Genomic DNA, 27908 nt, shown 5'->3' on the forward strand with positions numbered 1-27908 from the left:
AATAGGATCATGCCTTTGTACTGCCCCTGTCCAAGGGGACAAAGACTATTTATGCACTGAACCCCTACAAAGACTCAATTCCACCCTGGTTTTAATTACAACTTTCTTCAAACCACTGACTGTTTCTATGTCAGGTGCTGATTTGGCACTATTGAGGAAACAACCAATAAACTTCACAATCAATCTGCAGTTAGTAGTCAATCCAGCTCACCCTGCTTGTTGTTTTCTTCCTTTGTACATTTTCTCATACAAAGTAGCAATAAATTGAAGACATGTGGTGAACTAGAGTAGCCTTAACCAGTCACATGTGGTCTCTCTCCAGTCCACTCACTGAGCAGAATTATGTCTGTCCATCTACTTTCACACAGGTAGGCAGAACACCTTTAACAAAATCCAGTGCATAACTTACTGTCTTCACATGACTGAAAAAGGATGATGCTAGTTTTGGCTGACAAAACATTTTTTGTGCCAGTTCTTTCTTCACATATCTGGGTACTTTAGTCCTTCATACTAATTTTTACTCCAGCCTACTCCTCCTGCCCAGGGAGTCAGAAGCCCAAGGTTTACCACATCTTCCTGTGGCACTCTTCTAACTCTCCCTCTGTGTCCTCAACACTCACATCACCTCCCTGCAGTTTGTAACTCGAAGCCTTTGGTGTCACCTCCCTCGCATTCCAAGTTTCCTGATGCTGCAACACTTTGCAATTTGCTGGCATCACAGTGCAGCCTGACCCAAAACATTTCTGCCTTTTTAACCCCTTCCCTTTCCAAAAGGTGACCTTAGCTGTGTGCCACATGGGGAACTTCAGCAGTTCAGTTCAGTTCTTTTGGGTAGGATATTTGTATGTGGTTCCAACAACATGCTGCAAACTTTACAAGTAAAGACATGAGGGTTTTGTTCAATGATTCCTGCCCTGCACAAACTCAATAACCTCAGTCACACCTGCACCCCCACTCTTACAGTTCCTGAACCAAATGCCCACTGCATCAAGGCTAACTGGCAAATATCTGCTGCAAACTCCTTTCTGGAGGGTACACTCTCCTTTTCCTAATGCTAATCCTGGTTTGGGATACAGTTTTTCTAGTAAAATTACAGATGAGACAGGTTTAGCTTCCTTGGTTTCTCTGTAAAGATCTGGTACTTGCTGTGGAGGTGAAATCTAGAAGCAAATCTTGGGCCATTTGCTCTCTGATAATCAGAGCAGCCTATTTATGATTTTCATAAAAACAGCATTTGAAGCAGAATGCTTTCCTGTATTCCCATGAAAAAAGCAAAGCAGCAAAATACTTCATTTCAGACTATATCTACTGCAGAGTCCTTATGGTACTGACTACTACCATGTCAACAAGACCTTTTCAAAGCATGGCTTACAGCAGACTCAGTATTTATCTGAGCTTTTCATGCTTGCCTTCTCAACTAACCTCTAAGTAGCCCAAAGACCAGATTTTTTTCCCTCCTAAAGAGTCCCTTCCCCTGAATCTTTACCAGGGAAACATTAATTTTCCACGACCAAGGAAAAACGATATAATGTGCACATAAAATGGTCAAGCTCCTTCCCGTAAGTGTATACACTGGGATAGTTTTACTAACAAACAAGAGATTTCGAAATATTTATCTGCAGGGATGGAATAAAGGATTCAACATGTTTTTCCTGTTAATATTATTTGTAATGCTCAGAGCGCTTCAGCACAGGGTCCTGTTTGACCAGAGCAATTGGATGTTCCTGCTGCCAGAAGGTAGCACACTAAGTAAAACAACAAGACTGGTAAAAATAAAGCCAGTGTTTGATAAAAACCAACAAAGCAACCGTTGACTGCTAAAACAAAAGCCAGAACAGGAACCTGAAACTAAATGAATCCATCCATATCTAGGTCTCATTTCAAAACAGCTAAGTGTGCCTAAGTCTACCAAATGAAACAACATTATGGAACCATAGAGTAATTTGGCTTGGAAGGGACCCTTAAAAGTTATGTAGTCCACACCCCCTCAAATGAACAGGGACATCTTTAGCTAGACCAGGTTGATCAGCGCCTCATTCAGCCTGGCCTTGAAAATTTCCAGGGATGGAGCAGTCCCAGCTCCTCTGGGCAACTTGTGCAAATGCCTCAAAACCTTTACAGTAAACAATTTCTTCCTTATATCTAGTTGATATTCTTTTAGTTTAGAGCCACTAGCCCTTGTCCTGTTGCAGCAGGCCGGGCTGAAGTTTATAAGCATCAATCTTAGAAGCCCCCTTTAAATTCTGAAAGGCCACAGTGAGATGTCCCTGGAGCCTTCTCTTCTGACCAACCCCAACTCTTTCAGTCTTCACGGAAGTGTTTCATGGTTCAGCCCTCTGATCAGTATTATGTCTGATCATATGTGTTATGGTCCTTACAGCTGAGAGGTGTGGGAAGAGAGACTGACAGTGAAGAATGAGACAAAAAAAGTGGTTGAGTATCTCAGCCTTCTCCTCATCTGCTGTAACCAGCTTGCCAGCCATGCTTATCAGGGGTTAAATTTACCAGGCATTACTTTTCATTTGCTAAATGGCACAATCCCCTGGGCAACCAAGCTCCAGTCAGGTCTGTGGGTGTTACACGCTGTCCCTTTGCAAGAGAGCTACAATGAGGGGACTCCTGCACCAGAAATCCAGGGACCCTCTTGTGCTGCTCCACCCCTGATGAAAACAGAGCAAAGAGAAGGGGCAGTCCTGAGCCACTACAGAGACTAAGGACACACACAGCTACTGCAGGAACATCCACACAGACAAGGTTTTCAAGCAACCTATGATTTTAACTCGATTAGTAGATTTTTTCCAACTATGTAACTCAGTGTAGTCATTTGTCACTGAGCTCTAGGGAGCCATCCAGAGGGAAAAAAAGAAGTGTTTTGCCACTGCAGCTTGCCACCTGGGCAGTCAGCATCTCTCAGCACTTGTGCTGTTGTATAAATTACATCCCTCCCAGCTTGGTCAAGTATGTCCATCATTCAGCACATATGTAATCTTTGCTATTTTATTGTCTCATTGATGGAAGAATTAGCTGCACAGTGGGAAACACATTAAGAAAGGACTACCAATTATTTTGCCCTGTTACTAACTTCTTTAATCCCCTGTAATCTCTTCTAAGGGGGGATTCATATCTACTCAAATCACTTCACAGGAGACATATATAATGTAATAGAAGCCCTACACACCAAAGCAAACAAACTCAGCTTCTGGTACTCCAGAGTATCAAATGCACCAGCCATTGCTGGAGGACAGATCATAATTTGCAAACAGTATGCAATGGACTGTCCAAACTAACCCCAGTTACTTGATCCATTCAGTTGGGAAAGTTATCATCACCTAGGCCATGACCTCTGCTCCTGCAGTAATGAGGCAACCACTGCCTAATAAGAGATACCTGGTTTTGTTCTAATCACCTTGTGGTGTTCCCACCTACACAGCAAGAATTTATCAATTTCAGAAGCTGGTATTAAATACCAGCTGTGAGGTTATTCAAAAGCTTTCTTCTGGTTTGGAGATATAATTTGTGGATCTTGATGCTGCAGCAATTATGGCACAGGACCCTCAATCACATAGGAGAACTACCAAGAAATAAACATTTTAAATTTTGGTTTTGGTGAGTTTTGTTTATTTTGTTTTGCTTTTTCTATCTTGACATAATGAACTGAAGCTGCTGATCACTTTTGCAGCTAAGACAGGAAGAAAAAGAAAGATTCAAGCCAGAGAAGCTAGAGGTCATAGAAGAGGCAAGGGAAATACTAAGGCAGTGCCATGTAGCTGTTGATAAATGAACTTAGAATGCAGAGCAATTTTTGCATTTGGTTGTTCTCACTATCCCAACATTAAAAGATTTATCTGATCTTTCTTTCTTCTGAGTTATCTATACACCTTTGTCTTTTCCATAAGTGTCCTACTGCAGTCTTCTCAGCCTACTGCTTCAAGCTGTTGTTACTGCAAAGAACACTCCTGAGAATGGCCTTCAGTTACCACTCACATTTGACTTGGGCATTTTTATACAAGACATTAGTCTGGTTGAGCTGCTCATGTCAGTACAAAAATGTATATTCTTTAAATGACACAGTTTTTATCCACTTCTCAATGCAATTTCAGAAGTTTCTAATATACAACACCTTAGTTGGTAAAACTGCCTTACTTGTAGGAAATCTGCTGTGCAATATAAAAATGGATTAGATCTGTCAAGGCACTTTATTATGCTCATTTTGACCCGTATCAGCCAACACATACTGACTTTCCAATTAAAGATGAAGACATTTTCTGAAGTCGTGATTAGATAAAGCCTGAGTTGTTTTAGAGACACTTGGGAGAAGAGGTGTTTATAAGGAGTTGTCCACTGTGGACAGTTTAGAGCAAAACCACATATAATTTATCCACCTGTTCCAAATGGATCCATCAACACGAGTAAGAATGATTAGCATTTTAACAAAAATCCATCAGATTTAACCAAAGTAATGAAAGAGAGTCAAAATACATTGAAAAATACATAGAAATCCTTCACTGCAAGCAAGGCTTCTTTCAACAAAACTCAGCAGCTAGAGTACTTCTGTTTCTCACTACCTGTGTATGCATGACTTCATGCCCCTCTAATCTTAAGACTTATCATGATGCAATAAGAAATAATTTATCAGCTCAGTATCTGTGCAGATCTACATAATATTAATTAGAGTATGCTTTGCAATAAAGATCCAGGGTATATAGTCTTAATTCCATCTGGAGAGGAATAATTACAAATTTGACTCCAGTGCATCAGCGTGCAGTAACCATAGAGCAGCTAAAGGGGGTAAAACCCCTGGGACTGTGAGGTTTTTCACTCTTTGGTGGCTATATTGTTTTCACCAAGAGTGACTAGGGATCACATTGTTTTCTAGAATTCACAAAAATGTTACCCCAAAAGTCAGTTTATCTCACTTATAAATAATATATCACCAACTTTAAAATGCTTGTGGAATTTTGTGAAATGCTTAACATAACAGCTCTGGGATCGATTTAGGATTTAGAGCACTACTAAATGCCAATGCAGACAAACACAAGATGATTTGGGACTCTTCATAAAAAATAGTGCTATTTATACACTTAGCTGCCTCTGCTATTTAATGGTAGAGCTGCTGACCTCATATGCAAAACCAAACCATTATCATTGTGGCATCAATTCATTAATCAAAATGACAGAGGGTCTCATGATCAAATGAGAGAGGTTCCTCTACTTTTTATGACAGTAGTGCTTGTGATACAGCCATACTGGATCCATCTGTGATTGAACTGGAAACCAGCAATTTTCTATACTCAATGGAATTCTGATTTATGATGTGTTTGAAATTACTGTGGATTTCTATTAAAGACAAACACTTTGTGGTAAGGTACCATACTTACCTGTAATTTAGTTATGTAACAGTAGTATCCTCCATAGACCCCACATCCTTTGGGGTTTTATGTTTTTCAGATATGCAACTTTCAGAGCCAACTTGGCATTTTTTAAGAGTTTGGCCTTTTTCCTGAGGCCCTAAGCAAACCTCAAGCCATGAAGGAGCAGAGAATTTATACAGGTCTGCACAGACTCAATCAGCAGTTTCCTTTCCACTGACATCCACAGGAAGCCAGCATGTATGGAAAGATGGGGGCATGCAGACATCAACAATTACAGACAGGCCACTTTTCCCACATTTGGAAATGTACAGCTCAAGGCCAGCTATTTAGTCAGTGTCTTTAGTGCATGAGAAACCTCTACTAGTTGGCAGATTTTCTCTTTGAAAAGTTTATTAATTTATTCTATTACTCAGCATAGGCAATGGTAAAGTAAAGGCTGCAGGATGACAAAAAAGGGCCGAAGAAAATGACGTTTTAGGTGAAGCTGTAATGTTCAAATGTGAGATGAATATTTCTAGCTGGCAAGCATACCACTTTAAAATATGCTTTGTGCCTCAAATATTTTAGGGATACTCACTGATCCAGCCACTAAAATAACACTTGGAAGAATGACACACAAGCTCATACAGACTCATACATCCACTTAACTTACTTACACATTCTGAAGATGACAGGGTCTACTGTAAAAAGAAGACATTTATGTTCCAAGACTCTTGTTAGTTCATTTCACTTGTGCACTTCTGGACTGCTTATAGAGCAGTCTTTGGAAACACACCCCCTAGTATCATCTCTTCTGGCTGAGGATTCTTTATAGGACAAAAATTACTGATTCATGATCTATCTAGAAAAAGAAACTGCAAATTTAGGGAAGTAAGGTACAAAAAGGTAACTTACCCTTCCTCAATTGTAACAGAATTCATGATGATACAGTTTGTTATCTTAACTTTGTCTTTTATGGTACACATGCTGCCGATGATGGAGTGTTTGATGGATGTCTTCTCTCCAATTTGTGTGGATGACCCAATGATACTGTCTGACCCAACCTAGGGAAGAAAAGAACAGAAATTAGCAAAAGTACATGGAGCTCTCTGATACATGTTCTCCATACACCTCTCCCAAAGCACATCTCAAGCACTCATCAATAAAATTTACTCTGCTCTACCCTGAGGGATCCTTGGCAGAGGAAAGACCTGAAAATTTAGGGCCCACCCCACAGGCAGACAGACAGTCTTCCCAGGCCTGTTAGCCTGGTAAAACTCCTAAAAAAATTCAGTGGATCTGGCTTTGTAGGCTTCATGCAGAAAGGTAAGCCCAGTAGGCACGTTCCTGCTGGTACTCACTGGTTTCACTCAGGTTTGCCCTGTGAAACCTCTTAAAGGGAGGCTTGAAGCTGGCATTCAACCAAAACACATTAGCAAGAAGCAAAGCTAAAATACTGATCCTTTCTGGGTTTGGTGTCCTTAGGGAGGCAAACTGCTCAACTACCAGGAACTGCCATTAGGAAACAAGAGGCTGCAGTGTCTGACTTGGGAGTAAGATAGACTTTTTACCAAACATTTTAAAAGAGAGAGACTGAAAGGCAGGAACCCATGGGTGAGCCTACAGAAGAGTCTGGGCTGCATCACCTACGTTCCACCATTCCACTCTTCAGAACTTGGCTTCACTTCCAATAGTGGGACTGAATTGTAGCAAGCAGTTCTTGAAACAAAGGGGTTGCAGACTACTGAAAGAACAGAGATGGGAAACAGCAACACTTACCATGCCTCTATCAGTGATCTGTGCAGATCCATGAACCAACGACTCTTCCAGTCCCAGATTAAGCAATAATTTGGGAACCTACATGAAAAAACCCACATCACAAATTAACATGATACTGCTGTACCCACAAGTTACATAAACAGCTCAAAGATCGCTTTGGTTTCCATTGCACAAGTGTATTTGCCACAAACATTTTAAATTATGGGGAAGGTAGGTCACTGCATTTCAAATGTCCACCAGTTATGTGTGATTTATCATCTCCCACTTTTGTAAAGGAGACAGGTACACTACTACCACAGTGCACTACGTGTCTCCTTTCAACTCAGCTTCCCACCTGTGGAGAAGCAGTGGATCAGCAGCAGCAAGCAGGCTGCCTCCAGCTGAGCACAGTGACATCCTGTACGTCACCACAACGTCCAGCATCTGCCATTCCTAATGCAGCTCAGCTTGTTTTACACTGTCCAGTAAAGCAAAGGAGGGAAGCAAGTAATAACAAATATAAATCAGTAAACTCGCATAAAAAGATGACTGTGTCCAGCCCACTCCATAAGATAGTACTCTGAGGCATGGGCAACAAAATTGTATTTCAGATGTTAAAGTAGAAAGAAACTAAAGATGATCAAGTGGCTATTCCAGATGATGGAAAGCTGCACAAGAAAAGGCTCTTGACAGGGAGAAGGCAGGTGTTAGACAAGCAGACAGAGCACGAGTAGGTAATAAAGAGAGACACAGCCCATGAGGTAGCCAAGAACAAATCCATAGAGAGCAATTCTGAACTGGCTCCTGAAAGGAAGGGGAACTAGCATTGTAGGAGATGGGATATCACTCCATCATTCCTTCTTTTGTGGATGAAAGAGCAGCCTGAGGCATTCTGCATCTCCTGGCTGAAGCCAAGGTCGCACAGCACAGAAGAAGTGATGACAGCAGGGATGAGGATGTCAGGGGAGGTGGGAGCATTGCAGCAATGCACAGACACAGTGCTACACAGTTACTGGCAGGGGTGATGCTATGTATGATGTCTCTTGGTAGGACAGAGAGACAGGGATGTATGAGGGCTAAGAGGTCTGCATCACAGCACACTGTCTGGCTGAATGAGAGGCAGCATGTGCTGGGGCTGGTGTGGAGCTCTGCACGTGCTGCTTGGCCATCCAGGATGTGGGCACTCACTGTCCATCTGGGAGGTCATCTGGAGTCTCAGCACAGTGATGGTGAAACTGAGTTTGTCTCAAGGGAGGAAGCAGCATTCATTAAGTCCTCCTTTTCTCTACCCAAGCACCTACTTTTACAAAACTCTTAGAAAAGCTTATCTCCGAGATCTCTATTGCTCTGTTAAATTTGGCTGAATGTTGCCAGCGATTTCCAAAGTTGCTATTAAGGAACTGCTACACAGTACAATTGTGTAAAATTATTTCCTTAGAAAGCTGGGATAACAAGAGCTGATGGCTAAGGAATGAACCTCAAAAAGCAAATCCCCCAGATCTGAAGAAGATGGAATCAGAGGAGCTCAGATTTCTGAGCTATCATTTCAATTTGCTTATTGCCCCAGTAGACATTTTCACACCTGTAGCTCTTTATATCTTGAAGTTGGCCTTTCCCACTAGACCTGGATTTTGTTTATTTTTTAAAAAGCAAGAGTAGATTAGATTCTTCAGTCCAAGGTGCAGGCACTGCAGAAAACCACCAGGTTACCAGAACACCACAAACTAGGCAAATCTGCCTGGATGATGCTGGCTGGGTGAAGAGATGTCCCAACAGGTCACCTGACACAAAGATCCAGGACAGGAACACACACTAAAGCATACCTACAGCATAGGTTGGAAAGATTCCTACTATCCAGTGTTGATCTGCAGGAAGGGAAAAAAATGAAGAAAGGCTCTTGACCTCCCCAGTGGAAAGGTGGTGGGGTGAAATAAATAAAGGATTTTACTGGCCAGAGCAAAGGCCTTATTAGAATCAGTCAGTGGTAGTGCAGCCTGAGGGGTAACCCACAAAAGCTACAAGCTCAAGCATTTTGCTCTAAAAAGAAAGGTTAGACTGGGGGCAGGAGTCAGAGGGAGTGCCTGGGTCAAGGGAAGGTTTAAGATGTGTTTGGATTTAATTCATCTTACAAAGAAACTATTTCCTGCTATTGAAGATAACTCCCTCCTGAACCCACCTGCCCACACACAGGCTGCAGGCATCCAGAAACCCAGCTGGAAGTGAAACGATGTGAGCAGTGTTTCCTCACCAGAAGGGCAATGGGTTAGGATGCCATTCCTTTCCACAGCTACTGGACTGGACTGCTACTGCTATGTGGGTCCGTCCTTTGGGATCTCAAAGTTATAGGTCCTGACTTTGCAGCAAGGGGATCAGAATCTGGTCTGTGAAGGCCAAGATAAGAGCAAACTAAACACCCAAAATCTTCCTTAGAGACCAACAAAACAGGTAACCCTGTGCCCCCCCACCCCCCCAATCAAATTAAATGTGCATCTTTTATGAGGATTAGCAAGAGAAACAAAATGCAATGGCACTGAAAAAAGGAACTGCTTTCTCACAACTCCTCATTAAGCTCCATTTTATGTTTTACCTCCACATAGTTTCCTTAGAAATTTTACCATCCTGAAAAAGTTCAAAATTCAAAGAAAATCCTTTCCAACGTTGAAGGCCCCAATGTGACTTCAAAACACTAATTCTTTGTACCACCCAGGAGCAAATATATTTCCTGAACTAACCAAAATGTAGAATATTTAGGTTAAAAAAAAACCCAACCAAAAACAAAAAACCAACACAAAAAATCCCACATGGAGTCTGACTGGCTTAACTCAATAACTTTTTACTGAAGTGGCTGCTGCCAAATGTACACGCACACTTCCCTTAGCAAGTGGTATTCTCCCTTAACCCTTTGGGCACACTTGCTCCTGCTATTTTTGGGGAAGTTTTCTCTGACGGCAGTGCTGCATCTCTTCCTCATCTCTCTAAGCACAAAGCAAATCACTTTATTTCTGTGTTCCTCTACAAACATCAAGGAGAAAGAGCTCCAGTGTGTAAACTCCTGCTGTCATTCCTCAATTCTGATTTGCATGAATTAATCCATTAATATTGTCAAAAAGAAAGCAACTCAGTCTGAGAGCAAATGCAAGGCAGTGACCACTTCCAGAATTCCCAATACAACTTTATCACCTTTCCAGCTCCACTTCCAGAAATATTGAGTCTTTCCTTACTGGTCTTTCAAAACTAGAGGAAACTGTCCATTCATGACAGCAATGAAGTTCATCACTAGCAGAGCAAAGTATAGAGAACTTGTACATTGCATCAGCCAGTGTAATAAAAAACCCCCCACAACCCTGCCCCACAAAGATATTAAGAGCTTTTAATCACCAGCTTGTTAGGTAGTACAGGATTTTCCTAATTCTCATCTGTTATTTTTTGCTTTTATGAATTCTCAGTAGTGTGAAAGTGAAAGCTGCAACAGATGCTGCCTCAGATCAAGAGTTCACCTCTGTGTGTACCTGGAGTCCCACAGCAGGAAAACCTGTTCATAAAAGAATCCTTTTATAATGGAAATCATTAGGCAAATTAAATGAAAGGGTAGTTTACATCGCTCTTCAAATTGCTAATAATCTTTGCTATTATCACAAACAAACATCTGCTAGGAAGAGTCCAGTCAGAACTGACCTTGCTTTTAGGACATGGAGGACATTGATTAAATGAGCTATCAAAGTTACTTCCATTCTTATTTTCCACACTTTGTGGCTCTTTGGCTGCAGGTCTTGCCGCTCCCAAAAACCCACAAGAGTGTGTAGGGTGAGGGTTTTCTCAGCTAAATCAAATCTAGAGTAAATCAGTGACAGAACTGTTTCCTGGCCTCACATCCTATCCAGCCAGCAGCAGGGTGATGTGTGCCTGGATAACGTGGCTCTGGTTCAATTCCTACATACTCCTCAGCTGTGTCACAGGCAGTCACTCCTGCAGGGTGAAATGTCCTGTAAGCTACTGCTGGATTCCCAGGTGGAACCTCTGTATTTTCCTCACCTGTCTGTTGGCTTCAATGTACAGCCCAAGAGTATTCACTCGGTAGCACAGCCCCTCCTTCATGATATGGACGTAGCAGCGCACTTTCCCTTCGTGGAGAGTTTCATTCATATCTCCTCTGTGATCATTCCAACAAGAGTTATCTGGAGCAGGTTTCAGCAAGCTATTATCTTCCTTTATGAAACTATAAATGTCTGGAGAACACACACATGCATGAAGTTAGACAGGATTTAATGAAATACCTTCTGAAGAGGAATACTATTAAAATACTGTTGGTGAAGGGAAATCTTCACCTCACCTCATCTCCATGGCTAGATACTCAGCAATCATTAACAGATTTTATCACATGTAGTGAGTAAGTGCTTATTTTTATTCTGCAGGTGTGAATTAAGGAATCAGGACAGATACAATGTTTTGCCCAAGGTCACACAAGGAGACAGCAGAAATACTAGAAATAAAATCCAGAATCTGAGGCCCTGTCGAGTTCCCAGTACAGGGTGGTTAAGGCTTAGTCTGTTGTCCTACCCAATTTTAGGAACTCCCTCCTAAAATTACATTTTCAACAATGAAAACTTTTTTCCAGAAAAAAAAAAAAAAACCAAACAAACTAGAGCTCCTAGCTGATTTGCTAATGGCTTACACCAAAATTAGGGAGGACAAAAAATGTATATAGTCCACAATACTATTTGAAAAAAAATTCTACTAGAATATTTGCTAGGGAAAAAAAGATTCCTCTGCTGAGGAAAAAAAGCTGAATCTCTAAAATAGTGTTTCAGGCTAGCTCTGTACTCTACTCCATAGCTCAGCTGTAGCATACGGGCTTTAAAACTTCCATAAACCCAAATCTTTGGTATTGTACTGACCTAGGGATGCTTGCTCTTTTTTCTTTTGGTCCTCTTCTTTGTTGTCTAGTCCTTGCTGCAATGATGCAGGAGAAGAAAACTGTTTCCTAACCAGATGAGGAATCAGTTCACTCCGGAGAGATGTGATTGTCCTGGGGAAAGAGACACATGAGGTATGTGAAAGCTAAAAATTATGTCTTCATTTTCTTTGTGTAACATTATCAGACATTTTGCAAACTTCATGAGGATGAATCAAAATGGCAAGACATTAAGACAATTTCCACTAGTCACCTGCTTCCTTAATGCATTAAAATATAAAGAAATACTCAAAATGAGGAAAAAGCTTCATTTTCAGAACTATGTCCCCTATATTTTAACAGATGTGACTATAATTTATTATGTCCTTACTCTACAATTCATACTTGTGTGGAGATGGAATGCAGATGGAATGCAGAAAGTACCAACATTGTAATGACAAAAACTGAAGTCACTTTATATGGCTCAAAAGATGGCATCACCTGACTGGAAAAGAGAGAATAAAGCACCCACAGAGGGAAAACCTAAGCAGCTCCTCTTCTGTGTGATAAAAATATGGAAATACTCAAGGATATGTGAAATATCAGATCACTAAAGTAAAATTTTTATGATACATTAATAATATTCCTGTTCAAATGACAGATCCAGAACATGGATTTTAAAGACTCAATCCTTTAACAAGAGAAATTAAGACATTTCAGTTTAGGTCCCAAGACCTTCATGTTCTTTAGATGTTGCAATATAAAAGGTGTAAGTGAACAGAAAGCTTCCAGAGGCTTCAGCTGACAATACACCCATCTTTCCCTTGTACAGAATTCAACTTTTATTGTATCCATTCTGATACCCCAATGCTAGGAGGTGGGGAAATCAGAAGGAGTTTTATCCCAAATCAACTATGCCTTAAAAAAGGGTCCCAATCACTAGTGTATTTCTACTCTTATATTGATTTATACATTGCAATGAATCAACAAAAAACTCTCCCAAAAGACAAATATCAATGTAGAAAGTCTACTGTACTATGGGATTATAACTCTGCAAATTTAATTTTGACTATGAGAAGAAAATTTTATTTTTCAATAAAGTATTTGGGAAAAAAAATCAAATCAACAGTTTTTACAGTTGGAGTGCAGTCTTAAAATAGCTTTATTGTTGTTGTTTCATTATTTTAACAATCTCCATTTAGTTACTGAATTGTGGATTATTTAAAGTAGTACTTGGGAAAATCATGCGGAAAATGAACTCAAACTTGGCATGTGTAAGAGGAAGTGCTAAACTTCAGAGGAAGGGTTGGAGAACTAACACAGTGAATTTGGCTAGAGGAACGCAACAAATAACAACCCACAAAGAAAGAGGAGTTGTTTAGAATGGAGGACAGCAAAACTAGGAACTAACTAACAGATTAAATTACGAAAGCCAAGTACTAGAATGAGTACAGTGAAAATTATTTTGGTTGGCAAAATCTCTAGCAAAGGGGGATCTTACACAGTTCAAACTTTAAGACCAGCTCAAAGCCCACCCAGGCCCCTGTTCAGGTCAATGATAGTGAAGCAGACCTAAGGACCAAAACAGTCTTTCCTGTCCCTAGCTTTGAAGGGAAGATTCAGATGTGATTGCCAGTTCAGCCCTATGAACAAATACAGAATGTTTCTTTTTCTTGACAAACTTTTTCTTCAGCCCTCAGTGCAGGTTGTGTCACATCCTCTCTCCTGCAGCCCACCTCTGAAATTTTGCTTTTATGTTTTATTACAGTCAAGGAAAAGCTCTAGTCTTTAGTCTCTCCTCCTGCTCGAAAATAAGATTATAATCACCTTCGGATAGCTGTATTTCAGGAACTAACGAAGTGAAACACTTCGTTCCCTAATCACCGAATTTCTGCCTGCTAACCGCTCACAGGCGCGCTCAGCCGCGGCCGCGCCGCCCCGCGCTCCCACACACGTGGGGCTGTGCAGATGGGCAGTTTACTAGCTCCCAGTGTTTGCCTGCAGCTGTGCCATTCAGCAATGATTTCCTGCTTGGGTTTTATACTGCATCCAAAACCGACAATCCTCTGTTTCCCTCAGAGGCTGGCTATGGCATTTATAAGATATATTACCTATAAAATACCCAAGTATTTGGCAGTCTTAAATAGTCTGATGCAGAGGACAACACAACACGGTAGGAAATGAAAGCAGTGGAAAGGGGAAAAGACAAAGTTTTGCAGTTTTGCCTGGTTTCTGATGGTTTAATCTTTCTTGGCCAAACTCCTGAAGCTTTCCTGCAATTCTCTGAAGTGCTAGCCACATTCCTTTGCCAAAGGTGGAGCAAATCTCTGGGTCATCCATAAGATGTGGTTCAGAAACATCCTTCTTACTGGAAAAGGAAAACCAGGAAGGTTCGCCTCTGCTTGCTGTTGAAGCAATTTATATGCAACATTAAAGGAATTTGCCTTTGGAAAGTAGTAAAAATATACAGTAAGGCCCTCTGTGAGAAAGATTTGGGAATTTTTTGCAACAGATCTTGCAAACTAAGATATACAAAATGATAGCATGAGACTATTATCTGACTGTCAACAGCGGGAGAAACCAAACATCTTGCTGGAACTATGAAAGGAATTGAAATCAAAGGAAATGCAGAGGGACTGAAGACCCTTCATCAAAAAAGAAAAAAATTAGCAGGAGTTTGGAAGAACCAACTGGCCTGTAACCTAGTGACAGAAGAAGACAAACCAAAAAGGTTTCTGGTCTAGTGTATTTAAAATTCTTACAACCAAATCCCAAACTTCACATGCCTATATTAAGAAGAAATAAACATAAGACTGTATAAGCTGAAGAAAGCATCTTTTTTATTCTCTTCAGGTTTTAAAACTTGGAGCCCCCTGGTTTCTAAAGCTCGCTGTTTTCGTTAGCACCAAGAAGTGAAAATGAAATATGCACTGAGATCCACAGAAGGAAAAATCTGCTACAACCAGGAGAAAGAAAGTAAAAGGGTGAGTGGAAGGAGAGGAGGGCACACAAAATTTTGGCAGAAATCCAATTCTAAGCCAATGTGGAGTAAGCATGCTCTTGACACCTCAGAGCAAACTCCAGAGGGTAGAGAGCATAAACATGAACCTGCCTTTGAGAAATATTTGCCAAAATAAATGTGTTTTCATAAAATCTAGCCCAAGTGACAGGCCCTTTTTCATGACTTTTCATTCCCTAAACTTTGATTTTTGAAGCTCTATCTGTCTGTTTCCACCTCAACAGAAAGTAGCAGGTTTTTAATGAAACCACCAAAGATGGAGAGGGCTGTTAGATGTCTTCTTGTAAATGAAGAGAGTGGGACACACTAATCCCTGAAGCACCTTATGTGGCTCCAGTATCCTGAGAACAAGAGTTGGCAGCAATTTTGAAAGAGGCTGATACTGATCATATTTTAAGCATGGAAAAAGAAGTATCATCCCTGCCATTCATGCAGCAAGTCACAACTACAGGGGATGTTGGCAAGAGACGGGGCATAAATGGGGGAAATGAAGACAACTGGGCAGTTGAAATCCATGGTGCAAGTGCAAGAAAAAAAGTGGGAATTCAAGTGAAGATGAAATAGTTAAATATCAAAAGAACCTCCTGGGAAATTCAATATTCAATGTACCTAAGAGATTAGAGCACACATCAGTTACTTGCAGTTAGCTATGTGGATTGCAGACTCAGACTCACACAATATAAACTTAGAATATTCCAGATTAATTTTCTTTAAAACCTAAAACATTAAGGGACAAAAATGGCTACTTGGTCAGACAACTGTTATTTTACCAGCAAGACATAATTACACCTTTAGAATCCCTTTATTCCTGGTCCCTGTGCACTCTCTGTATTCCCAGTGTTTCTGGGATTTTTACATTTCACTAAAGGCACAGATAAGGTTCCTGCTAAATGAAAAGTTTTACTTGTGAAAGAACATTGGGTGAAAACACCCCACCTAGGTCAATAAGCTTAGTATTTAAACACAGCTATGCAGAGTGTTTCAGAGACTTTTAACCATAAATAAACTTAAAACAATCTACAACGTGGCAGAATTAAGTTTGTATCTATGTATGTTATATTATATTACATTACATTATGACCCACAGAGGGCCAACTTTTACTTGTTGCTGAAAAGCAATTGCCTCTGGGATGAAGCTTATTGAAACTTCAGCAAGAAATGAAGAACAATGTAGCCAACTGAAACACAAGAAGAGTTTTGGGGGAAAAAACTCATACTGTCCCCTTAAAAAAAGACAAAAAATGATTTCACAATTATGCTTTAATGGGCTGTGATTTCTGTTCTTAGATATATGTATTGCTGGAGACTGTCATAAGACATGGAAAATAATGGTTCTGACCAATGATGATAAGGAAAGGAATCTCATAAAATATTTTACAATAATACAAGAGTCTATTTGAATCTAAGTTTGGGTGACCTTGCACAAGTCTAGGTAACTGTAAGTGCTGTTTGGCTTGATCCACAGCAAGAATAGGAGCATCCACAGCAGGAATAGGAGCATCTACAGCTTCTGCTTCCTGCAGCTAATTCTCACCAGCTTCAGACACCCTGAACACAAGTGTCAGTTCCATTTACCGGCTGTCATTCATTTTCATTTTCCATGTTTAATGTTAAACACCATAAAATAGTATTAATGAGTATTAGCATTCTAATATCCTCCCTGTTTTATTAATCTGTGATGAAGCATGAAATCTACTGTTGCTGTCAGCACCCACCTGTGAAATCTGCTGTTACCCTCCATGGGTAGCTGCAGGGGGCTTCCCTTGCTATCACTGTCAGCACAATCAGCTACATCTACAGGTGCAGATAATGTTTGTGATTCCCCACTACAAACAAGCAGATCATTAGCCCTTTCATATCCATTTGTATCCTCTTTTTTTTTTTTTAGCAGGCGAATGAATGTTAGCTCTTGTACAGCTATGCAAGTGTACACTGGGTTGGGTTCTGATCTTAGCTCCATGGCCTTCAACAGAGATTCTTCAGATCACATCAAAAGAACATGAGGCTGTATTTCAGACTGGTGCTCATAATTAATGTTAGAAATGTATACATAAATACAACTAAACAAATCCTAAGGCAACTTACAGTTTTGGCCAGAAAGGAGTTGCATGTTTATACAGAACAATAAAGATGTAAGAAAAAGGGAGGGAAGGAAAAAAAAAGGAGGGTGTTTGGAAGAAAAAGAAAAGTTAATTCTGAACCCTGTAGGTACATAGTTCATGGTTCTCATCGTTTAAAGGATAAAGCCAAATAACATTTAAAAATTCCATGTAAGCTGGGAGCTCTCTTGTTGAATCTACACGTTATTTTCTCCTGATCCTTTGATGGAGATTAAAAATTTCCATGTGAATACAAAGAAAGAAACAACAGTTACTCTGAGATTTTTTCCCTAAGCATTTAATGCTCCAAACTAGAGCAGGCAGCCACCATTCCCATCTCCTCCCCCATCCTTCAAGAAAAAAAAGTCAACTCACTTTGAAGAAAAGACAAAACAGACAAAACAGGGTCAGGGCAAGGGGGATTAGGGAAATGATATTTATATCATGGACCAAATTAAAATGTCAATGCAAGAGGCAGGCAAACAGCCCATGCCACATATATACACCAGGCATGTTTCCTCAAGGAAACAGGAAAGAGATTTGAAAAGAGTTAATGCAGTCCTGAGTTAATACCACCTGCCTCAGACTCAACACCACTTAAAAGACAGTGTTTGGGTCCATTTCCCACAATGCCGTTTTAACAAGCACAATGGAAAAAGGAATTACAGGACTTTTCCCCTTCTTCTCACTGATTCATTACTAAAAATGCTGGAATTTCTGAGACATGCTAAGAATGTGGAGAAAGCAGAGAAGGACTACATTAAAAAGGAAAAAAAATCAAGTGATAAATCTCTAGGGTGTGCCACATCTCTGCAGAAGGCTAATTCTGCCCTTACATCTTGCAATAATCCTTTTGCCTTTGTTTGGTGTAACCAAGACCAATTATAATAAAGGAAGACTCCAAAGTAACCAGGCAAGCCAATAAATTACCAGGCAATTAATTGTGCATAATTCAATAACCTACAGCACTTGTCACAGCATTAAACATCTGTTATATCTTGCTATGTTCTATTTCTCCTGTTCTACTCTCAAAATCTGGACCACAAAAAGAGCAAATACATTTCTCACACTCTGCCATAATTTCATATTAATTGTCAGTGTCTCTTATTTTTGAAGTTAAAAGCCTAGGGAGAAGACAAGGAAACTTCGAGAAATGTTCTACTAAAAGGTAATTCCACATGACTGCATTTGTGCTTCATTTGTCTTTCCATACTATTTTCTAACTAAAACCTTCAAGCCTGACAGCAACATACTCCCAAAGCTCACAAGAACGTGCATGACTCATTCAAAAGCCATTACACAGCAAGCCAGTAAAACTGCACAGCTTTGCAGGCTCAGGTTTATGAATGACTTCCCAAAACTGCAGAATCACCACCAAAACCTCACATTCTGGATGATGGAGGGAAAGCAGAAGACACGCAAGTGACAGTCACAGGCACCATAACATGGCGAGAAACCAGATCAAAGTATGAAAGGGATGGTATGGATGCAAACCACATAAAAGCTGTTCTCAAGTTCCACCAAGTCTGGATGCAGTTAAAGGAGCAGGGATCTAACTTCCACTTCTGCCAAAAAGCCCTTTGGGAAACGAGGCAGCTTTCTGAAAAATTGACCACAGAAATTAAAACTCCTCAATTACATACTCAAATCCTTTGAAAGCGTGTGCACACTCAGCTCAGGTCATCTTAGTAACCTTAACTCTGCCCACTTGCCAAACAGCCAGCAACACCCCACAGCTCCCAACTAACACAGCTTTTGCACAGGAATGCCAGCAAGTTTAGACATTTTTAGAACTTCTCTCTGACCAAAAGCCTCTGAGGCCGTCGGAGGCCACCCAGGGTGTTTGGCAGGTTGTACACACTGCTGAGGAATGGATCTCATTCATTCCCAGACAGCATCCCATTCTTCTGAAACAAGCGCACCTGCAACAAATGGGACTCCTTGCCAGAACTCATCTTTCCCGTTTCTCTCCCACCTCCGCCTTTGCAGCCATCTGTGTCTGACTTACCAACTTTTTTCTAAGGGCTTTTGAAATTAGGCTCCTTCTCTGAAAAAGAAACAGGCATTCTGACAATTTGCCTAAACAAACACACACATATACGATGCATTTGATAAGGCTGACATGTATCCATAAACCGGTGAGTTATGTAAACTTTAGGTGCATAATTATGTATTTAAACACTTCAGACTTGTATAAAACATGTAAGTGTCAGAAAATCCAGACACGGCTCTAGCTTCACATGGGCAATCTCTTCCACCCCACTTCACTGGTATTGCATCACAGGCACTGGAGATGCCCACATGACTTTGCTCTTTCTCCATGCAGATACTGTGTTTGGTGGTCTGCAATCAAACGGATCTATCCTCAGTTTGACTAATTTCTCTCAGCAGTCTGGGAAATAAACTGGAAGCTCTGATGTGCAATTCAATCCAGCTTCCACCTATACAAGTACCATTTCTATACCCTTCTCCCCAGCAATCACTCTACCTTACCTCCTATCCTCTATACTCATTGCTAATCCTTGCTCCACCCCTCCCTGTAGGACAACTCTTCTGTTCTTTTTACCATGGTGTTTGCAACATGATCTTCTGCCAGTGATAAGACTAAACTTTTTTTTTTGTCTTCACTTTATCCTTTCTTGAAGAACTTTGAAAGCTTTTTGGCCAATGAATCCCATCTCCTCTTTTTCATGAGACAGCTTGTATTCATAATATTCTTCCCAGGTGGTATTAATCCATAAAAGCTTGGTGTAAAATGCTGTGGGAGCTACAGTTCATCTCTGCATCTTTGATTTAGGGGAAATATCACTCCTCTCCATTCAGCTCTTGGACTTCTTCAAAACGAGTAGCTTAACTAGACAGCATTCAGCTTTTCCCATAGACTATTTAAAATGTTATACTTCTTTTGTTTTTTTTTAGTTTTTTTTCACTTTAAGTAAAGAAATTCACAGTTGCTCCTCTTCGATTCAAGATTGTTCTAAGATCAACCTGTACCTCATGCTCTAGGCTCCTTATCACATCCAAAAGGGAACTCAGAGTACCAATACTGATTGAATGATGGTTCACTAACTTAAGGAAGACACTTCTTAGCTACTCTATTCATGTATAAGTGCCCTATCATCACTGGTAGCATTTACTGTCCCATCTACAGGCAGGAAGTTAGAAGTCTCCCACAACAATAACTCAATGCAATAATAAAGTCAGCAAGAGTGTTAGAGACATATTTATGATTGTTCATGTTTCATTTGCCCTGCTAAGGCACAATGAAATTTAACATTGAACACCCAGAATAAAAAAAAAAAACAAAACTACAAGAAAAAGCGAAATACTAGGAAGACAATAATTGTTTTCTGTCTTTACCCAAAATTCAACCTGTCAGTAAAAGGGGACTCAGCATTTCAGAAGGATATATCAGTGACTGAGGTGTTGTGGAAGAAGAGATTTAGAAGCAAAACAGAGAGGGACAGAAAAGAAAAAATGTTTTCTTTTGAATCTTGAAAATTGTACATTCAGATCATCTGAATGAAGAATACAAGGGAATTATGTTTTTCACTGCAAGAGACACATATATGATATCATAGTATAAGGATTGTATCCTCACAGGGAGATGCCCAGCAAGGCAAGATAGTAACTTTACCCAAAGTATTTTCTTACATGCAAGTAATGCTGGGTACAGAAAATGTACTGCATTGATAAAGGAATGTTTAGGGTGATACTGCCCAAGTGGCAACGATTTAAGAAGGAAAAAATCAATGGGAAAAAAGCACACAAAGATGGGTAAACTAATTACTTCTTGGCTCTGAAATCACATCTCGTGTGAAGACAAAAGTCAGCTTGACTGAAGGTTACCCAAGGAAACTGAAACTGCATCAAACAGTGGAAAAATAGTTAACCATTTTTAATGTTTATTATCAGATCAGAACAAGCCCAGCTGAGGCCACCAAGAGGGCCAAGAGCAGATGACACAGAGGGAGAAGCTGGGGGAGCTGAGTTTGTTCAGCCTGGAGAAGAGAGGGCTGTGGGGGAATCTGATTACCATTTTCCACTACCACAATTGAAGTGATACAAAAGACAGACAGAGACTTCCAAGAGGTGCACAGTGAGAGAGCAAGAGGCAACAGATGCAAGCTGCAACAAGGGAAATTCCAGTTGGGACATAAAGAAAATAACTTTTCAGTGAGTGGTACAGTCCTGGGACAAGGGCCAGTTTCCATCCTTAGAGATTTTCAAAACTCAACTGCAAAAAAAACCCTGAGCAACACAAGAGTTAGACTTGAGCTGGAGGCTGGACTAGATCTTGCTAGACATTCCTCCCCAATCTAAATATTTCTATGATTCTATAATTGAATGACATCTTTCATGCCCTTCCTTTATTTACTTTTTTTACTTATTTACTTTTTTTACAGAATCCAAAGGGTCATAATATGATGCTGTAAATCACAGTAAGAGAACAAAACTGACACATTTTAACATTTACCTTAGAAAAAATTTGCATTAGGAGCAGCATTAGCTCCAATGCAGCACATCCAAAGATACGTCTACTCCCAGGTAGTCTGCCAACAGGAAAAGGAATTGTATTTCTTACAGAAGGCATTTGCTGAAAATCATAATGTGTTTAAATCTAGTTTAGATCATTAGGGCTTTTCCCCCTGAGGTTTCAGGAGTAAGCTTGATTGGTACCATGGAAAGATGATAGCAGTAATGATACCCTGGAGGATGAGGACATCAACAAATTTTAAATCCTGGCATTTCTAGTAAGGAGCAGGGAAAGCTCCAACAGCTGGATATGTTTGACAAGGAAAGGAAATGGGGAAGATGAATTGCCATTTCACATTGTAATAGATTAAATGCACTAAGGAGGAGCCTGGGTTGGGTTGACTGTGGGGTGTTTTTCCCCCTTTTTCTCTTCCTTGTTTGAAAAGCTACAATCTATTTGCCCTGACTTCACACAGTATACTTCCTGTAGGAGCTATTTGTTTATTTTTCCGTTTTAATCACAAGGAAAGTATTCATTATAAAATCTCTCCTTACAGCAAAGGAGAAACCTTCCAGCCACACGGCTGACACATGTTAACTTGCAGGTATTCACAGAGCAGGTCCTGTTTTAAGCCATCTTTCAGGCAGCCACACAAAGACCACCAAAGCTGGGTGTTCAGCTCTGCCAGACCTCCCCCAGCCAGCAGCCCTTGCCAGGAAACACAGGTGACAGCCTGAATGATAAAAAAGGCATTTAGAGGGGAAAAAGAAAAAAATGCACTGGTTTAGTCTGGGCAGTACCTTAATATAAACCTGCAGGGGCCTTTGTGTACAGCAGAGCACACAGCCATCCAAGCAGGAGCTCCAGAGACAGTCACTCACACCTCCAGTTTCCAAAGATCTCACACTGCCCTGCCCTTTATTGAGGGAGGAGAAGGGTGGCTCTGCTGCAGCACTTTTCATGGCCACAGATCTCCCAACACAGCACTGAGACAGCAAAACCTCCTCTCCCCTCTTGGTGCTGGCCCAGCAGAGGCTCTCTGGACACAGCAGAGGGGAGCCGAGCAGAGAAGTGTGCTCTGGGATTGCAGCTGAAACAGTTTGGAAAGGCAGAGTACTATGACCTCACACAATTTGCTCTTATTTATTTCAGCAGTTTAAGAAAAAAATACCAACCCAAACCCCAGTGTTTAACTTTGTAAACAAATCATACTGACTTTGGCTATAAAGTTTACTGCAAATTTGCTCAGTTCAGAAAAGAGTTTCTCAACTGGCAGATTCTGGCAGGCGGCTCTCCAGCACTGGAAGAACTGCAGAAAGCTGATTTGTTTTCTTAGCTACAGCTCAGACCCTCACAGGGTGCACCCTGAGAGGAGGGCTCCCCAGGGAAAGTGGATTTCCCTGGTGGCAGGCAAGATGGCAGCACTCAGCATTCCCAGGATAAGGCACTGTGAATTGCTAACTCAGACCTTTTGACGTGAGCACAGTGCTGCTGTTTGTCATTCTTGCCTTTCCAGTACCACAATTGATCCTTCTGGCCACAGGAAGAGCTGCCCACTTCCCAGGTGACTGTACCTGGGAAACTGTGGCTTTTTCTACATCCAAAATTTCAGAAGGACTAGATTCTGGACAAAATGGTGATTTTCAAAACACATTACTAAACACAATAAAATTTTACGTGGTTTTAGGAGGAAGAGGGGTGGGGGAAGAGGGGTGAGGGAAAAAGGGGGAAGGACACCATAAAAGTATGTGAAAAGTCCTAATATATAAGAGGAACATGTGTGTTGTCAATTTTGTTTTACATGCCTACACAGTCTTTAGAAATGAAGCCTGAAGATCCTATGTCACAAAGTGCATGTGACACTCAGGTGGAGAACAGAGAACCCAGAACATCTGAGCCAACACACAGTGGCATCTGCCTCCACCAAATCTAAAATGACCACCATTCAGAGGTGGTGCAACTAGGGTGCCTGAAGAAAAATTGCCCAGAATTTCCTATTTTAAGTTTCTGTTTTCATCTGTTTGTAAACTTTGCCAAACTGTAACTGTTTTGGCTGAAATTACCCATGCCAGGTGTTTCCCTCAAGCTGATTATTTTTTGGATAGCGTCATCAAAAATGTCTCAGCTATTTCCAAGAACAAAATTATGGAAAAACCCCTTTGTTTTGATCATGTTAAAAATATTTCATCTGCTGTGCTGAAAAGCTCTTGCATTTCCAAGCTTAGAATTTGGCACAGCACAGGGTTGTCTTTTCGTCTGGGCATTACATTTGTAAACAGGAAAAGTGCCCATACTACACCAGGCTCAGTCTGAAAAAACACAGTTTGCACAAGCTTGGAAGAGACCTGTTTGGTTTGGGTTTTTTTACTTCTAAAAGGTAGAAGTACTTCTACCTTGGGCATGCTCCATTCTCTCTTTTCTGCAAGGCAATTGAAGTATTTGTGCTCTGTTTCACAGAGAAACAGATATGCTTTGGGCCAAGGTTATAAATGCTGAGATGGATATTCTTTGAAGTCTAGAGCATCCCATCTCTTTCTGGTGGCTGACCTGAAAGGTGATAAATCTATGCTGATAACAGCTAGTCTGTTAGCAGGAGTCACAGTAGACTCACTGATTAATTCTAGAAGTGTCACATACATAAATATATATATACACACATTAAAAGAATATCGTGGTAACAGTTTGGGCACTCAAATTAAGAAAAGCTAGAAGCATGCTGCTTATACCTCAATTAAGACCTTGTGTGTTCACATTATGATACAATCCTTAAAAACACACCTACTTTTCCTCTCTCCCCAATCTCAATCTCTTCTTCACCAAATGCAAAGGTGGACTATGCCCTGGGGATGGATCACCTTTGTGTAATGAGGCAGAAGAATGCCTCATTTGTTAGAACATGTGTGTTAAATGTACAAGGCAGAGGGCTTCAAGAGGAGAAAAGAACTGCTAAGATGTAAGACAAATGAATGATGCCTGAAGAACTGAGTTTTACTTTTTTTTTTTTTTGCAATTCTGTTCTGTCAGAGGATTTTATGGATGGTGCTGCATCCAGAACATAAATCTAATTTCTGCAGGTTGCCACTGATTATTAGCCTGCAACAGCTATCATCAATGGAAAAGACTTTTTCAACATTACGAGCTCCCTGTATAACATTAATAAGTGAAAAATGGCATACTTAAGACAAAGATGCTTCAAACCTCAGCTCTTGTGTACCCTGGTTTCCCACTTTCAGAAGGGGAAAGCCACAGCTTCACTAATAGACGCGCTGAAAAGAGTTAATGGGCGTTACAGAATCAGTGATGAGCACCAAGAGGAACATATTTACTTTTACCTTTCCAAAACAAAGTATTTGACTTATCTTCAGAACATGGTTTAAACAGGGATTAAGGCTGGTGGCCTTCACCTGAACTACAAAAGTTATGTACAACACTGAACAGTGTCTCCTTCAGTAAACATCTCAGGCAATAAACGATGCAATGGTCACGGATGGGAAAAAAAACCCCAAACAAGGTACAAAGTCATGTAACTGAGGCTGTAACATAATATGTGGGAAAAACAAAAGCAAAAAGTTGCAAAAGGAGCCTCAGCTGTGGCATTTATTAATTGGCAAGTGCTACAATTAACAAAGTTAGTATTTTTAAATGTGGCTTTTTGTATGCTCAACCTGTAACTAAGGTTGGATTAGTATATTCCTCATATACCAAATAAGCTCTGCACTGATGAAATTTGAGAAAAATTATTTTGGGGACCTTATTGATTAGGACCACATACTGCTTTGCTTTAGGTAGCCTTGATCTGGCTTTGGACTTTGTGGTCTACCTCAATGAGGGGTGAAAACAGCAGTCCCCATATGCCTACAGGTTTCAGCTGCGAGCATGGTAAAATTCTAACAAATATAACAAATGCTGCCATCTGTACCTGCACAACTGACTTTGGGCACAATGCCATTCATGTATACATGTATTATAAATGCATGTTAGGTATGTTCTTAAGCATATTCATAGGATATGTAGAGACATATCTTCAAGACTTAAATTTCCAAAGCAGGTTTGAATTTTCCATGTTAAAACTTCACAAGGAAAGGGGTTGCTCTATACCTATCTCCCCTCTGCCCTCCTCTCAATTATGTATCTTACTTCACCAGGCCAACCAAAGCTTTAGAAATTTTCAGGAAAAGCAGAACACAAACTACCATGCAACTTCCCTTTGATCACATTTCTCCTGGTAGCAGCTTTGCTGGGATTGTTAGCAAGCCAACTGTCAGCGCACAGCAAAGAAATAGCAGCACATGTCAGTGCAGCACGCGGGGCTCACGCGGCACATCCTGCCCTCTGCTCCACGTGAACTTCAGGGGGAAAGGGAATAAGGACTCTCTTCTTCCATCTGCTCCGAATGCAGCAGCGAGGCAGGATTCCAACCTAGCACTCAGGAGAGTGCCAAAAAAGGGACTGGCTACTGTGCTGGCTGCCACTGCAGGGCCCCAGGGGTGTGAGGCCCGCCAGCTGTGGGGTGGAGCCGTGCCCCCAGCCAGCTACAGCCTCTGCTGCTGTCTCGCTGCTGGCTCAGCGCATGCAACGAGCGCTTTAAGAAAAGCAATATTGTGCAGTTCACCGTGTGGTGCAGGTGTTCACCTTCAACTGTCCCTGCCCTGGGCTGGCAGAGCAGCTCCAGCAGCACACACAGCCTCTGCTTGCTTGTCTTCCCACGCCACAAAGTGTGGCAGCTATGAGATCCCTGGGCTGGCTTTGCTCTGAAAGAGGAAATGCTGAGGAAAGGAAAGCTCTCACCTAAATACAAAGAGCTCATATTTTTAACTGACTTCTCTCCCATGTGGAGGTGTGATACAACTCCACACTCTCCACCAAGAGCAACCTCAGCAAGTCTAATTTCACTGATGAAGAAAGGAACCTGGTGAAGAATCAAAGGCCTCCGCTGAAATAAACCCCGGGGGCCAGGTACCACCAGCAGAAAATTCAGCCAAACAAGAGCTGCTTCATATTGAGGTCACAGTTTCTGTTCAGACAGGATAAATCCAGCTGGTAGCAGGGTATGGTCTGTGACCTGTTGTGAATCTCATGCGGACAGACCCAGCAGTCAGCAGTGACTGGGTATCCACTGCAGATGCAGGGATGGAGATGCCCATCCCAGGGCAGAGTTCCCAGTCCCATACTGGCACCCCTGTGCAGAGGCTGCCAGTGCACTGCAGCTGATTAAAGAGCATCTTTTAATCAACCTACCCTTGTGAAGCAGAAGTACGGAAAGAAGAGGAGGAAGAAATTCCAGCCGCAGGAAATAAATTGCTATGGGCAAGAATTTCTTCAGCTGTTGCCCAAGCCAGCATGGAACCATGAGTGTTTCGCTTGGTAGATTTGGACAGGGTAGGACCCTTGCACACTTGATTTCACTAGGATCCAGTGCTGAACTAGTGGATGAGTGATAGATGGAGATTTAACTGCCAAAATGCATTTTTTCCTCCTAGGAGAGGAAAGAAAAAGCAGTTTCATTCCTGAAAAATAAATTCCCCAGGTTTAAATTACATTAGGGGCATAGTATTTTTTATTTTTGTCTGGACATACATATTTGAGGGTGTTCTAATAAACAGAATATTTCCTCTGACTTTTATTCAAAGGCACTAGCAAGTTCTGCCTTTTAAAACTCAAGAATTTGAATTGCGATAGAGCAGTAAAACTTCAGGCAGGATAATCATAAATTCAGGTCTTTTAAAATAGTTCATAAAAATGCATTAAAGGACTACAAACTGAGTTACAGGCTACCAAACAGTATTTTGACCTCTCCTAACATCTCTCATCATAGAATCTCACTGCTGCCAAACAAATGCTGATTATTTTCCAAACAATCTCACCCAGAAGAGGAAACAAATGCATAGAAAAATCAAAGGATCTGTCTAGTACCACAAAGCAAGACAGTGATAAAGCTAATGAAAAAACCCTTGGTATCATGACTTCATCTTGTAGTCGAATATTCAGCCTTTTTCCAAAGCTGCCACTCAACAAAGTTGTTCCAAATCCTAAAGCGAGATTTTTATAGTTAGACAGAACCAAGGTTTAGCCATTTTCTCCCGTTTTTATATTAGTTGCTCGTGACTTTTTACTTTATTTACAGCACATATATTAATCTGAATGCCAATTACTCTTACAGGTACAGCTATAAACAAGTTAGATTCACCCAGGCAGAGCTTGTTCTTGCCATATCTTTGCAGCTAAGCTGGGACTCACTGAAGAAGAAACTGATCCCATACAGATAACCACATCAGTTTTCACATAATGCTTCAACCTGGAAGTAATCATAATT

General features: G+C 40.9%; 1 protein-coding gene across 1 annotated transcript in view; it reads right to left on the bottom strand.

Moving 5' to 3' along the window:
• The window catches only part of EIF2B3 (eukaryotic translation initiation factor 2B subunit gamma), a 96990-nt gene that overhangs the window by 18140 nt on the left and 50942 nt on the right, over positions 1-27908 (bottom strand). The window contains exons 6-9 of the mRNA XM_036388104.2: positions 12005-12135; positions 11142-11335; positions 7131-7208; positions 6267-6415 (exon numbers count right to left, since the gene is read on the bottom strand). Coding sequence (XP_036243997.1) covers positions 6267-6415; positions 7131-7208; positions 11142-11335; positions 12005-12135 — 552 coding nt within the window. The remainder of the gene's footprint in view (positions 1-6266; positions 6416-7130; positions 7209-11141; positions 11336-12004; positions 12136-27908) is intronic.

The sequence above is a fragment of the Molothrus ater genome, chromosome 9, assembly GCF_012460135.2.
Source record: "Molothrus ater isolate BHLD 08-10-18 breed brown headed cowbird chromosome 9, BPBGC_Mater_1.1, whole genome shotgun sequence".
Lineage (NCBI taxonomy): Eukaryota > Metazoa > Chordata > Aves > Passeriformes > Icteridae > Molothrus > Molothrus ater.